The 14,752-nt window shown below is 40.7% G+C and overlaps 1 protein-coding gene across 1 annotated transcript; it reads right to left on the bottom strand.

Annotated features, from left to right (window-relative positions):
• Positions 1–11,565: 11,565 nt before the first annotated feature.
• On the bottom strand, positions 11,566–14,748 carry LOC119261573. Its single transcript, XM_037530868.1, has 3 exons — positions 14,630–14,748; positions 14,078–14,179; positions 11,566–13,732 (listed from the first exon to the last, which is right to left on the bottom strand). Exon 3 carries the CDS (start codon positions 13,666–13,668, stop codon positions 12,178–12,180), a length of 1,491 nt encoding a protein of 496 aa, XP_037386765.1. The 5' UTR covers positions 13,669–13,732; positions 14,078–14,179; positions 14,630–14,748; the 3' UTR covers positions 11,566–12,177.
• Between the last annotated feature and the right edge of the window lie 4 nt (positions 14,749–14,752).

Raw genomic sequence — 14,752 nt, 5'->3', positions numbered from 1 at the left:
TGCCTTTTCCGGTTTATGACCCTGGATTGTCCTGGTATGTGTTTTTTGTGCTTAAAACCCCTTTGGTTGTTTATATTGTATATAGTTGTTAATATCTCTGTAAATAAACCTTCTACAGTTCCACTTCAGCAATTGTCTCTGTCTTGCCTGGCCAGTGTAAGGCTTAAAAGCATGTTATCTTGGGAATGTGGACATAGTGGAAGGCTCACAAGCCCCTTCCTGCTCCATCTGGCATACCATACCAGAAATTCTGGCCTGGAATCCAGCTGCAGATCTCCCCAAACTTTTAAATAAACTTATGAATGAACAGAAATCATGTTCTATGGACTGCACCAATACAGAATTGCCACCATTCAATGGGGTTAATTTCAAGAAGTTGGGAGATATCAAGAACAATGTTGTTATGAGAATCTATAATAAAGTTAGCCTTTTTAGATTTTATTGACAATTTAGATATGGAACCACAACACCCCCGTAGTGTCTAACTTTAATAACAGACAGAGACAACCAGTTAATTGCAATGAGTTAGATCAGTTATCAATATGTATCCTGAATGTGGTTTTCTTTCTTTTATTCCCTTTGTTCTTTTTCTTTTGTTGTCAATTTTATTTCTTCAGGCACTGGATAATATTCAGATACTATAGGCAAGCATTACCCATGTTCTTTAACATGTGTTGTTTATCAGGTACCGAGGGATTAAACTCTCTCTTATAAACATACCTGAATATTCTGTTCATTCCTTGATTTTGGAAGATTAAGCCAATTAGATGATAAGTGTTCCTTTTTCTTTGTTTCAAACTAACTGAAACAAAGAAGGCAGTGATTCTGAAGAAGGCATTCCTAAAATTATGCACAACCAATAAGAATCCTAGAACAAGGAATGGCTAATTACCCGTTAGGTAAGGAAACCTATCAACACTTTGCTCGACCCCCAAATTGGAGTGGCCAAGAGTTTAACAAAACTCTAGGGCCCGTAACTTTTAGGGAGTTGGAGTCTGCATTTTCGACCAGAGGCTCAACTCCTAAGTCTGTGCCGGCCTTAGTCAGGGAGACAGGTCAGAATTAGCTAGAACGCTCCAAGATCAGATCTGAAACCTTTGCTGTTTTGCAACGGTTTGGGCTATGCGGCTAACTGGTCCTCGTTTTGGGAGCAGCCAGTGCTCTACTGGAGGGATGGGCTTCACCCTAGTTGTCTGTGATCCGTTGTCCTCTCACAGAACATCAAGATTACTGCAAATTGAAGGCCATGTAAGTAGCACCAAATATAGAAATGTTATAGCTAATCATGCTAATGTTACTGCTAAAAATAAGCCGATTGCTAGCACCTCTACAAATACTTAATGTATAAATACAATTGAGACTGTGTCTGTTCCTCGAATAAAACAAAGCATCAAAAAGCCTTGAAAAGTTTGCTCTAGTAACCTGATTAATAATAGACCAGTTATACCAGTTTGCAATGACCGCACCTTTGGTCTAAAACTAGAACTGCTTAACATTAGATCCCTTACATCTAAAGTTATTATTGTAAATGAAATTATTACAGATCACTATTTTGATGCTCTGTGCCTCACAGAAACGTGGATTAGACCCAATGAATACCTTAGTCTAAATGAAGCCACTCCCATAGGCTACAGCCATGCACATAGCCCTCGTTTAAGTGGCCAGGGTGGAGGTATAGCAACCATTCATACTAAAACCTTAGGCGTGAGCCAGAAAGTAGGATATACATTCTCTTCCTTTGAAGTTCTTTTTCTTAATATACTTGATCAAGGAACAAATAAAAACTCATTTTTATTAAGTACAATTTACAGGCCGCCCGGTCCGTATTCTCAGTTCTTACAGGAATTCAGGAGTTTTTATCTTTTTATCTTACAGGAGTTTCTATCAAGCTTAATAATGTTTTGAAGTAAAATAATAATTGTCGGAGATTTTAATATCCACATTGACAATCCTCACAATGCACTAAGTAAGGCATTTATATCTATCATAAACTCCATAGGTTTCACCCAAATTATAAAAGGGCCCACACACTATCACAACCACACTCTAGACTTAATACTGACCTTTGGTGTAGACATAGATAACTTAGCCATTCTCCCCTAGAGCACAGCCGTCTCAGACCATTACTTAATCTCTTATGAAATTCAGTTTAGTGGTAATGTTCGTTCATCACCATGTTATTGTGTCAAGCAGACTATAACTTCCTCCACAGCTGGCAGCTTTATCAGAAACCTTCCGCAGTTATCAGCTTCTGTCCGCTGTCCATCTAATCCTACCGAGTTATATATTATGACTAAGTTCTTAGAGGATACTTTTCGATTTACTTTAGATAGTGTAGCTCCATTAAAAAGTAAAAGAGTACAGCAAAAAACACTCACCCCTTAGTATAATGATCACACTCGAGCTTTAAAACAGACTGCCAGACAACTAGAGCAAAAATGGCGTCTGACTAAATTAGAAGTGTTCCAGTCCACCTGGAAGGAGAGCCTTATAGACTATAGAAGAGCTCTTACGGCAGCACACTCAGCTTATCTCTCCTGTCTCATAGAAAACAATAAGAACAATCCTAGATTACTATTTAGCACAATTTCTAAAATAACAGAGAACAAAAAAGTCACTGAACCCCAGATGCCATTAGCCTATAGCTGCAATGATTTTATGAATTTCTTTAGTGATAAAATTGAAAAAATTAGACAGAAAATTCTGAACATACAGTTAAACTCTACAAACCTGCTGGCTTATAATGCCAGTCTAGACCCTGAGAATATTACAGTCACTGCAGATAGGCTGGAATCATTTACCTTACTTCAAGAAAATGAACTAGTTAAAATAGTTTCTTCTGCAAAATCATCTACATCTATATAAATAAATTTTGCTTGCTTGCTTGCTTGTTTTCATAACTTGTCTGTTTGTCTACAGACCTTATGTTTAAACCACCCTCAAAGAAGGAAGGTAGATGTTTCTTGTCTGCTAAAGAGAGGTAGTTAGTTAAATTAGAGTCACCAGCTTCAGAACCATCCTGAACACCCTTCCCCATCCTGACTCATTTTCCTCTCTCTCATTGAACATGGCTATGGATGCTTTCCTTTCTTCACTCTCATCTGCAATTAACCTTCTGTGTCCTCTCTCCTCCAGGCCAGCAAGATCTTTCCCATCTGCCCCCTGGCTGGCAGGTGTCCTGCGCAGCAACCGACAAGATCTAAGGGAGGCTGAGAGAAGTTGGAGGAAATCCCAGCTTGACTCGGATCTTCACTCCTATCAATCTCTCCTTCCCAAGTTCTAACTTGAAGTTACTGCTGCAAAGTCATCATTCTACAAAGGGAAACTGGAAGCATCAGCATCTGATCCACACAAGCTCTTCAACATTTTCTCCTCTCTTCTCAACCCTCCTCCTCCCCCTGCACCCTGTTCTCTCACCCCTGAGGATTTTGTCACCTTCTTTGAGGAGAAGGTTGATAGAATCCGCCAGTCTTTTCCCTCTGTCCCCATACCTTCCACTAGACCGCATCATCTCATTCTCAATCCCTTAAACTGTTTTTCTTTTCTTTCCACAGATGCTGTCCTTCAACTGATCAAATCCAGTAACCCAACCACCTGCCCACTGGATCCCATCCCATCGGCATTGTTTGTCAATCTCTGAGGACCTACTGCCCTTCATCACGTTTCTCCTCAACAAGTCCTTGGTATCAGGTGAAGTTCCATCAACTTTCAAGACTGCAAGAGTACTCCCCATCTTGAAGAAACCCATGCTTGACAGCTCTGATCACTTCTTTCTTTCCTTTCAAACATTCTTGAACGTGCAGTCTATGATCAACTTTCTTTCTTTCTCACACAGAACCAGCTCCAAGACCCCAACCAGTCTGGCTTCAAACCAGCACACTCTACAGAAATTGCTGCAGTGACCGAGAGCCTCCAATCTGCCAGATCAGCCAAAATGTCATCTGTCCTGATCCTTCTTGATCTCTCTGTAGCTTTTGACACAGTCAACTATACAATCCTTCTGGACATCCTCAACAACCTCTGAATCACTGGTTATGCGTGGAAGTGGTTCACGTCCTATCTGGAGGATCGCTCTTATCAGGTAACATGGAGAGGGTTCACATCCTCTCCATGCAGGCTCTCCACTGGTGTCCCCCAAGGCTCGGTCCTGGGTCCTCTTCTCTTTTCTCTTTACACTAGCTCTCTTGGTGATGTAATATCTTCTCATGGCTTCTCTTATCACTGTTATGCTGATGACACTCAACTAATGTTTTCTTTCTCTCCCTCTGACACACAGGTTTCCAGTCGCATCTTGGCATGCCTGTCTGACATCTCTACATGGATGGCAGCTCACCACCTGAAGCTCAATCCCAGCAAGCCTGAGCTGATATTCATCCCTGCAACTACAGGTCCTCATCATGATCTTGCCATCTCATTTGAGAACTCCCTGATTGTTCCATCTGTAGAGGCAAGAAGTCTTGGTGTGACTCTGGATGGCCAGTTATCATTTTTGACTCACATCGCGAACCTAACTTGGTCATGCAGGTATCTCCTGTACAACATCCGAAGGATCCTACCCTTCCTCACCCAAGAGGCCACCCAGGTGCTAGTGCAATTTCTTGTTATCTCAAGGCTTGACTACTGCAACTCACTCTTGGCTGGTCTTCCCATGCAGACCATCAAGCCTCTGCAACTCATCCAGAATGCGGCAGCACGACTCGTCTTCAATCAAAGTTCAGCCACATCACCCAACTGCTGTGCTCCCTTCACTGGCTTTCTGTAGCTGCACGCATCAGATTTAAAACCCTAATGCTTGCCTACAAAGCCAAAAATGGACCAGCCCCTACCTACTTGATGGCAATGGTGAAATCTCGAACTGTACCACGAGCCCTTCGAGCTTCAAGTACAGCTCGGCTTGACCCGCCATCCTTCAAGGTGCACGGAAGACAAGCGTCGAGAATGTTCTCTGTACTGGCACCCAGATGGTGGAATGAACTCCCACTGGCTGTCCGAACAGCAGAGTTTCTTGCTATCTTCAAACGTAGACTGAAGACTCATCTCTTTACACAGCACTTAAATGAGCACTGAATTATAAGCTGCACTTATTTTATTGTACTGCACTGTGTATTGTAGTTTATTGTATTGTATTGTATTGTATCGTATTGTATCTTATTGATATTGTATTGCATTGAATGGCACAGAGTTCTGCGTTCAACTCTGTTAAGAGCGTCTGCTAAATGCTGTAAATGGAAATGTAAATGTAAACTAGGTTACCTCACTTAAATTTTCGATGTGGATGTGAGCTATTGTGTTTTGGTGACGGTCATTTCTTTAACATTAGCTTTGAGTAATTATAACTTCCCCTCTTTTTGGTGATTTTGTGAGACTACCTCTTTGAAACTCTACTGCTTGGGTGTGAGCTATGGTGTTGTGTTATCTCTGGTTTATTAAACTGAACAAGCCTGTTATTTGTCAAGATAGTACACTACTCTAAGTGCCACTGTGTGCCCAGTGTTTGGTTAAAGAGGTACTTTACAGCAGATAGTGCAGCTGTATGCCTTATTGTTGCATGCATTAGCATATTACACACTCCTTAATAAGACCTTAGTGTAGTCCAGTCACAAGAGATTCTGCTACAGCCCATTACACTCCAAATTGCGAACTCAATTAGCTGCGAGACTCCAGCGATCCGACTCCCTTTTGGAACCTCCTGCCATCTTTGAGTGTAAGGTCACTACCTACCCGGAGACAGTCACTTTAGTGATAAGGGGGTACTGTAAGCGTGCATTTAGTCCCGACAGTGAGATTCCTGTCCATTAAAATAGGCAAGCTTAGATACTGCTTAGCTCAGTATCTCTATCATAAGTCGAGTACTAACTTAACTGCTTGTGCTTAACTGCCGCAGAGGTCAGAGTGTTACTCTAGATGGAAATAAGTTTTAAATCTACTGCGAAAATTCCGGTATGTTGAAGTATCTGTTACTGGATATAACTTATAGGTGAGGTGGGAACCACCCACAGCCTGAATCTGCCCTGAGTGCAATAGTTCCTTAGTGAGTTCTGGGCTCAAACTAACGTGTGTAGTCAAAGTTAATTCGTGTGGCAAAACGTCACAGAAGCTGGAGCTCTGTGACTCTCAGTATTAGTCAAATAAGTTGCTATATCTAGTGTTTGAATTAGTGCACTGCAAATAGAAGTGCTCTTTGGCACCCTCCATTGTCCGATTTAGCATATCACAAATAGAAGTGCTCTTTGGCACCTTCCACTGTAACTGTGTTTCCCTTTGTGAGTACCCCTCCTACAGTCAGCTCCAGCTGTTATTTACTGTCTCTACACTGACTTAAATTATTCTGTGAGTTAGATATAACTGCATAAACTTTCTAATACCCTCAGGTACTCAGGGTAGAACCTTGCTATACTCACACGTGAGCTTAGCTTATTGTTACGTCATGCTTTATGGCTAGACCATAATATTTTTATTAGATTACTGGTTGCAGTATTCGCATTTAGCTTACTCAGCCACTAGTGATAACCGTTTTAACATTTCAGAAGTAGAGCTTATCAGGTTAAATTGTTGTAGCATTCACTGGCAGCATCTATTAGTTGTGGTTACCTCTAGGTCCATCACTGCAACTTGTCTGTCTAGTGGTGCTTGGGTCTCTTGGCTCTGCTCTGACACTGTGGGTGCTCCCATTGCAGGGGTCCCTCAATTTTGGGTTTACTGCACCTTGACTTGGTCTCATCTGAGCCTGACCCCTGAGGGGGGCGGGGTGGTTGCTGGATTCAGTAATTTGGGTCTTTATTCCCTAATTTTGAGTTCTCTCCCCTTTCGAGCTACCAGCCTAGAGTTAATCACTGTCAGAGTGTGTTGGTCCTGGGAGGGGAGCGCTGTTGGATTGTATGGTCAGAATTGTGGCATTGAGGCAGTCACAGTGGTGATTCTGTTAAGCAATACTTTTTTAATCCCACAACCGGGGAAATTCCACCACTGCATTTAACCCATCCGTGAAGTGAAACAACACACACACACACACACACACACACACACAAGGGGGCAAGTGAGCACAGTGGTGGGCAGCCCTATCCACAGCACCTGGGGAGCAATTGGGGGTTATGTGTCTTTCTCAAGGACATCTCAGTCATGGACTGTCGGCGCTGGGGCTCGAACCGGCAACCTTCCAGTCACAGGGCCAGCTGCCCCCAATCATCCCCCTGATGGTGAGACTATAACGTTTACTGGTGTTAAATGTTCTGTTGTTAGTTGTTAAATGTTCTGCTGGCTGAGAAAAAATAAAGCCCACGTAAACCCAAAGTCTTACACACCATGGTAAACGGAAGTTTACATAGTTGTGTGGAGAAGTAACTAACACCCTCGCAGTACTGCTGAACATCCACCTAAATGCCAAACCGTACTAAAGCAGTTATAGACCGCTGCTTAATTTAAGTAATAGATACCCATTGTTTTCAAACCAGCTGCCAGGGAGCATTACAAGTAAACTAAAATCTGTAGCAATAAACATAACTAAAGACCTGGTGACAAATCACACAATCATGAGTTCTAATACTGGTATATCTGCCCTTGGAAACTAGCGTTGGACCTTAAAGCCCACCTTGGGACTAATGATCAGCAAAGTCGAGAACATTCTGTCACTGTACACAAATTAGCCCTCGCAGCTCTAGCTCAACTCACATCTACTCATAGAGAGTTAGAAAATGCCCATGAGCAGGCTGCAGCCACCTCTTGAGTGAGCCAAAATACAAGGAGGATAATAGGAGAGAAAGCAAGGTTGACATACAGAGCCGAGGAATTAGCCCACCTCCTCTCTGTATATAAGCAAAAGTTAGAAGCCACTGAAAAGTTGCAAAACAAGATCAGGAAGTTGTCCAAACCCAGAAACTCCTTAGCCAAGTTCACACTGAAATAGAACGGTTAAGAGCAGAACACAAAAGAACCACAGAGGAGTTGGTAGCAACCAATAATAAATGAATGGTTTCCCAACAACTGCTTCTGAGGAGAGAGAGTGAGCTGGTAGAGGTCAAGTTCAAGCTTGACACAGCTCAACAACAACAGATAAATAATGAAAGCAATTTCACATATGTTCAAAGTGAACATGCAGGGTAAACTGCAGCAAAACCACTGAGCTAGGGATTTCTCTTGATCTGACAGAACCCATGTCTCCTCAGCCACTCCACCAGCTGTGGAGCCCCCATTGCATGCAGATTCCCTCTGATGGGGATCTACACAAAATTGCATGCAACATAACCTATTTTGAGCCAACACCTGATGGATCCAATGACATTCATAGTTACCTGAAGGATATAGACTATTATCTGCACAGGTTCCCAAATACCATGGTAGAGGACAGAATTTACTTAATCAGAAGAACTTCCACTCTGGATGTCAGCCACTTTATTGAATGCCAGCCTAACAGTGTTAGATCTCATTATGATGTCCTTTGTCAGGCCCTGATAGAGGAATTTTCCAATCATTTGGTGAAAACGTGCTTAGTTGCTGCTCTAAAAGTTAAACAACATAGGTGAGAGTCGCCTCAACAGAACTACAGCCATCTTCGGCTAGTTTACATTGGTTCACGGAATGAACCAGGGATGGAGGAGGACCTAGACTTTAAAACCTTGTTTGTCCAAAACCTCCACCCCAACACGAGTCATTATCTCAGGATTGCTGCTTGTCCACGGACTATATCCAGTAGGCAATAGCGCAGTTTAGCCCTAAAAGGATTTCCAAAATATTTGCAGGCCTCAAGTAAGTGGACAGAGGCCCCTAATTTTCTCAGTCTTGATTCTCAGCATCCATCCTCAACCCTTCACAGAGGCACCAGACCCCTAAGGTCCAGGAGCTCTCACAACCCCAACGTTCCCACTATGGTCGTTATATGGTCCTGTCCGCTATGGACTGACAAACGCTAAAAGCACTTAGACTTAGTCTCAAATGAGGTTTTCCCTAGATATCAACACCAGGTTCCACCAAATGGAAGACCTGGAAGAGAGGCAAGGACAACAGACGTCCTCACCAAATTGCTCACCCATGGGTTGAAGACAAAAGGTGTGGGACGGCTAACTCACCAGTACCAGCGTAAGAGTGGTAACCCGGAGGTTGAATCTAACACACTCAAACATCTAAAGGACTTAAGATTTCTTAAGAGTTCAGGACGTACAAGAGAGAACTGATGATGAAGCTGAAGTCATCTCAATCACTGTAGCTGAGCCCAAACCAGTAGTCCAGATGCCCTCGAGCCATCTAGAATGGTGAGGGAATCAGTGGGCATCAATCTGGGCATGACTGCTGAGGGAAATCCACAACTCTCATGGTAATTCCAATTCCTGAGTCATTCACATGAAAGAGGAATTTCATGCAAATTGTATGTACCCACAACACTAGAAAATGAAGTTGTATATGACATGCTTCTAAGACCCAGCATCAGACATTTATTTCCTCAACTCTTTTCCAACAAGTGAGAGCCACAGCATGGCAGGCAATCAAGACCTGCAGCTACAAAGCTGCTCACTAAAGCTTGTGCCATACTCTGACACAGTATCAAAGTGAAGTCAGTAGCACTGCTTCAACTTCTCTTCATGTTATCTTTAAAGAATGCGCTGAGAAATCCATCTATAATTAGTGGTTGGTTATCATGTACACTCACTTTATTAGGTACACGTGTTCAGTTGCTTGTTAACACAAATAGCTAATCAGCCAATCACGTGGCGAAAACTCAATGCATTTAGGCATGTAGAGGTGGTCAAGACAACTTACTGAAGTGCAGACCGAGCATCAGAATGGGGAAGAAAGGTGATCTAAGTGACTTTGAACGTAGCATGGTTGTTGGTGCCAGACCGGTTGGTTTGAGTATTTCAGAAACTGCTGATCTACTGGGATTTTCATACACAACCATCTCTAGGGTTTACAGAGAATGGTCCGAAAAAGAGAACATATCCAGTGAGCGGCAGTTGTGTGGACGAAAATGCCTTGTTGATGTGAGAGGTCAGAGGAGATTGGGCAGACTGATTCGAGATGATAGAAAGGCAATAGTAATTCAAATAACCAACCAAAATCTCTGAAGAATCTTTCCAACACCTTGTTGAAAGTATGCAACGAAGAATTAAGGCAGTTCTGCAGGCAAAACGGGGCCCAACCTTTTACTAGCAAGGTGTACCTAAAAAAGTGGCTGGTGAGTGTATTTCTCCATCACTGCTTATAGGCCCTTTTACAGCCCCATGCACCGCACCATTTAGGATAGATAAAGGAGCCCCGTAAAATTTGTTGTTTGAAATAAGCTGTACAACTTTCCCACCATGATAACCTGGCTGCACACTCCTTATTGTCAGCTTATTGATCTCTTGTGCTACGTCACTGTTGTACTAGGACCGAGTTTAGAAATTGTTCTAAAAATGTAAAGTACAGCTCCTTGTTCTGATATGAGGTCCACAGTGCCTCCATAAACAAACATATGTGTGTATTCCCTTTGTTAGTAATCTAGATACATCATTCTCATTCCCACACTGCAAAAAATGAAATCTTAACAAGACAAAAAATCTTGAAAATCAATAATAAGTCTTGTTTTTTTCATTTAAGAATAATTTACTTGACTAGATTTGTATGTATAAGATACATTTTCTAGTTTTTAGAAACCTTGTCTATGATTATCTTATTAAGATTGTTTTTCTAGTTATAAGGACTTCCTAAAATGAAATAAGAAATTCTACTGATATTGCTGAAAGTGTTTGAGGCTCTCAGCTATAAAATAAGAATTTCAAGACAACTTTACTTAATTTAAGAATACAATGTTCTTAAAACTTGTACAAGACTAAAAATACTTAAGACTTAAAAAGATTTAGCATATTTTCCAATAAAACTGATGACACTTTATGTGACTGAAAAGTAATTTATTATTTTGTTTTCAATTGTGGCAGAATGCATTGCTTCTATAACAAACAGAGCAAATGACATTAGTACAGTGTAAAACAATTCTGTATAAACATATGTATTATCTTCAGAACATTTTTTACAAACATTGACCAGCCACTTCATTAAAAACCACCTCCTATACACACTTTATATCTTTTCAGCTCTACTGAGCATACAGAAGTACTTTGTAGATCAATAATTCCAGACTGTAGTCTGGATCAGCACTGCAGTGACACTGACAGGGTGATATAGTATACAGAGCTGAAAATATAAACAATGAATGTAGAAATGAAATTTCATGTAAATTGGCCAGTCATTGTATTAAGGCTGTGTATTTGCAAGAACTTGTCGATACAAAACATCACATTACAGGGGCTACAATTCAATAAACTGCCATAGTATAAAAACACATCATATGTATAAAGTAAGGTTTTTATGCTGTCCTAGCAGTGGGATCTAACACGAGTACAACACTGCTATACAGTGGTCTGGGATTAAACACAACACTAAATAAACCACTGTCTGACACCAATCTTCACGTGTAAACAATAAATTAAAAATGTAAACTGTATTTTTGGGCCCAACAACCCTACATTGTATCCCTTTATACAAAAGCACATACATACATTCTTTATGTAATGAAAAACTGGATGAAATAAATAATGCAACAGAACAGAATAGTTATTTTTTTTCAAAAACTCACTTGTTTTTTTCTCATAACTTACTTGCATTCAGTAGTGCATCTGTGTATGCCAATCACATCACAGAGATAATATTTCAGAGGAATGTAAGTGTGGTTCTTAAAGCCAATGGCGTAATAAGATGTGTAGTCAACAATCTTATCAGCATCAACAAACTCAGTAGCTTGAGCAAGATTTGGTACTTCAATTTCATAGCAAAGAAAATCACGGTTGAAAGCTACAGTGTCATACACTTGACATTCAAAGCAATACAATAAAGAATCTGCAATGAATATGTTTTTTATAAGTCCAAATACAGGGGAACCTTCTACTTCATTAATAATAATCACTGACTTCTGGCAGACAAACTTATTGCCGTTCAGCTCGAGCCATTTTACAGACACAATATGGTGCACCTTTTCTACACCCAAAAAATCCTTCAGTTTACCCTGTACATATTGTGCATCTGTCACACCAGACACTGGACCCATTACCGCCTCTTTTGAAAAAATTGGGTGTTCCATGCTGCTGACATTTTGACAGCTTTCATACATCTGGTTGTGCTTTACCAGAGACTTGCATACGTTCTTGAAATTTAATTTTGATGACCACTGTTTGAAAAAGCAGTGTTTGGACCTAAAGCTTTAATCTGTGCTGGAATGTGCACCAGATAATGCTGTTTTGGCGTTATATTGTTCTCAGGAAACAATTGCTTCATGTTAACTAAGTGCTGCTTGATAAGTGTTTTGAGGTTTGATATGGTTGCAAGAGAAATTACTGGTGCGAACAAAATTTGTACTATCTGTATTAATTCAGTAAGGGCTTGAATGTATGCACTTCTTTCACAATTGTCCAATACAAATGGTAAAATCTTGAGGAGGACAAGCATTTGACCAGAAGATTGCTTCAATTTGTTGTCATTTGATGACAGTGTTGTAACAGTTATAGGAGATGGTTTGTCTCTGACATCAAAAGAGTACGGGGATCCTAGTACAGCGCTATTGAATGTGTCTAGGTCAAGCTGTCCTAACAGGACCAGATGTTTCAACACACTTTTTATTTCAAGTGGTGCTACTCCCTCAAGTATTACATGCATGATATCTTGCGGAGTTTGCTTAATTAGATCAAATGATGGAAAATCTACTAATTTGCTTTTCCTGTTAATTCCATATGTGGTTTTCAAACTGTTTCTTAAAAAATCAGTAGGGGCCCTCTCAATTTCATTACATTGTCTGATGTGCCAACCTAATGTCCGTTGAACAAAGCTGTCCTCATCAAAGTAAAGCTGCATGTCTTCAAAACTGCACTCGCAGTGTCTGCATTTACAGAATGAAAATCCAACTCCCTCTTTAAACCCTGTAACCTCATGCTGAGCCAAGGTGTCACCGCAAAATGAGACTAATGCTCCATATACAACTCTCTCATCCGCCACTGTTTTGATTCTCACACCATTGTACAGCAAAATCAGATCTTCCAGTATTCTATTCAGTATCACATCAACGCTACACTGAGCAATATCCGTTGCTTTTGCAATAGCAAGTAGACGGATAGCAGCCAGCTTAGACCTATATTTAGGATGTATATTCCCTAAAGTATAGTACACCATTAGAAGTTTGTTTTTTGAGGCATGTGACCCCAGAGGATTACACAGTTCTATTTCGTCAGTATACAGTATCAGCTGTAGGGCATTGGGTCTAACAGAGAACAATGGATGTGATTTCAAAATATCACCATCAATGATGTCCTTTAAAAATCCAGCCCTACATGTCTCTACACCTTTGTCAAACATTGATAGAACCACAGGATGTGAAAGTAATTGTTCCAAACTTTTGATCAAAGGTATGTAGTAAATGCACTCAGATCTAATAGCAAGAGCACGAGAGGGTCCTTGTCCTTTATAGCATGCAGACCGGGCAATCTCAATTTCTTGTGCTTCCACTACTCCAAACAGCTCCTTGACGGTTGAGTCCTGCATATATGTAGTGGAAACTCTGGCAAATGGGTCTTCAAAACTATCAAAAATGTCCATTGACTCACTAAGCAGCTGATCTGTAACTTCTGAATGTCTCTGGAATACCCGTGCCATCTGATTTTTCAAACTGTCCAGCAGTTTAGTTCTGCACTCCAGCTACAATATCATTGACTGCACTCTGGGGGAAAAACAAAAATGCCTTATTCATTATCAGCATCTGAAATTATTCAAATTGTGCAGTATCTGTATCAGTCAGTCCATAATTTAACTGTATGGTTGCTTCATTATGTATATGTAATGCTTGACATTAAATACACAACATAATTTAGTTGGTTCAAAAAATACCAAATTTGGTTGGTAACTTTCAATATAATAGCAATCATTAATTCAGTGAACCTAATAGCTTAAACACACATCTTTTCACACTTATTACTGCATAATTATATCACATTAACAGTAACGGACTGACAAGAGCCAGTTGCAGTGTTTATGTACAGTATATAGTTACAACACATTAACTTACCTGTGATAAACGGTGTTTCTCTTTAGCAGAGAGCACAAAGGCAGTGGCATGTTTCTTCAGTAGATCCACATTAGTCTCTTCATGTATAGCACTTTCTCCTAGCTAGAGATAAAAAGAGACATCTCATCTTTAATATTTAATCAATATTATGATATCAACATATTAACCATTTCACGAGTATATATGCTGAATACGGCAGTTAAATCCACTTCACTTGAACAACGAAAAAATATTAAATGATATAGCAGTGATTAAACTCTGTTGCGCGCATCCCACGCACCGTCAGATAAGCACCTGAGTGAACTTATCTGAAAGAACAACGAGTCGATTCCACGTCAACATGCAGTCATTGGTCGAATCGACACCGACTCATTTGAAGAATCGATTCAATATTAATCGACTCATTAGTAAAAGAGGACAGACTGGTACAGACAGCTGAAACTTACGGGCGAAGGTTGTTTTTTTGTTTGTTTTTTTTTTTTTACTTGGACAGAATTAACAGATAAGCTGCACAGATACTCTGCTAGCTGAAACACTTTATAGGTAACTTACTTGTGTAGATTCGGGTAGTACTTCATCCTGTTCCGCCTGGGCTGTAAGCGCTGTGTCTTCAGTAGAAGCTGGCGGAGCGCCATCCGGAGCTGGAGCGGCGTGACCTCGGGCATTTTCGGTGGT

Source organism: Pygocentrus nattereri, chromosome 19, assembly GCF_015220715.1.
Source record: "Pygocentrus nattereri isolate fPygNat1 chromosome 19, fPygNat1.pri, whole genome shotgun sequence".
Lineage (NCBI taxonomy): Eukaryota > Metazoa > Chordata > Actinopteri > Characiformes > Serrasalmidae > Pygocentrus > Pygocentrus nattereri.
This window is presented reverse-complemented; position numbering and strand designations above follow the sequence as displayed.

Bases quoted from the DNA above. Each gene is read 5' to 3' on its own strand.
- LOC119261573 (XM_037530868.1), bottom strand. From the start codon at position 13,668: ATGGCACGGGTATTCCAGAGACATTCAGAAGTTACAGATCAGCTGCTT.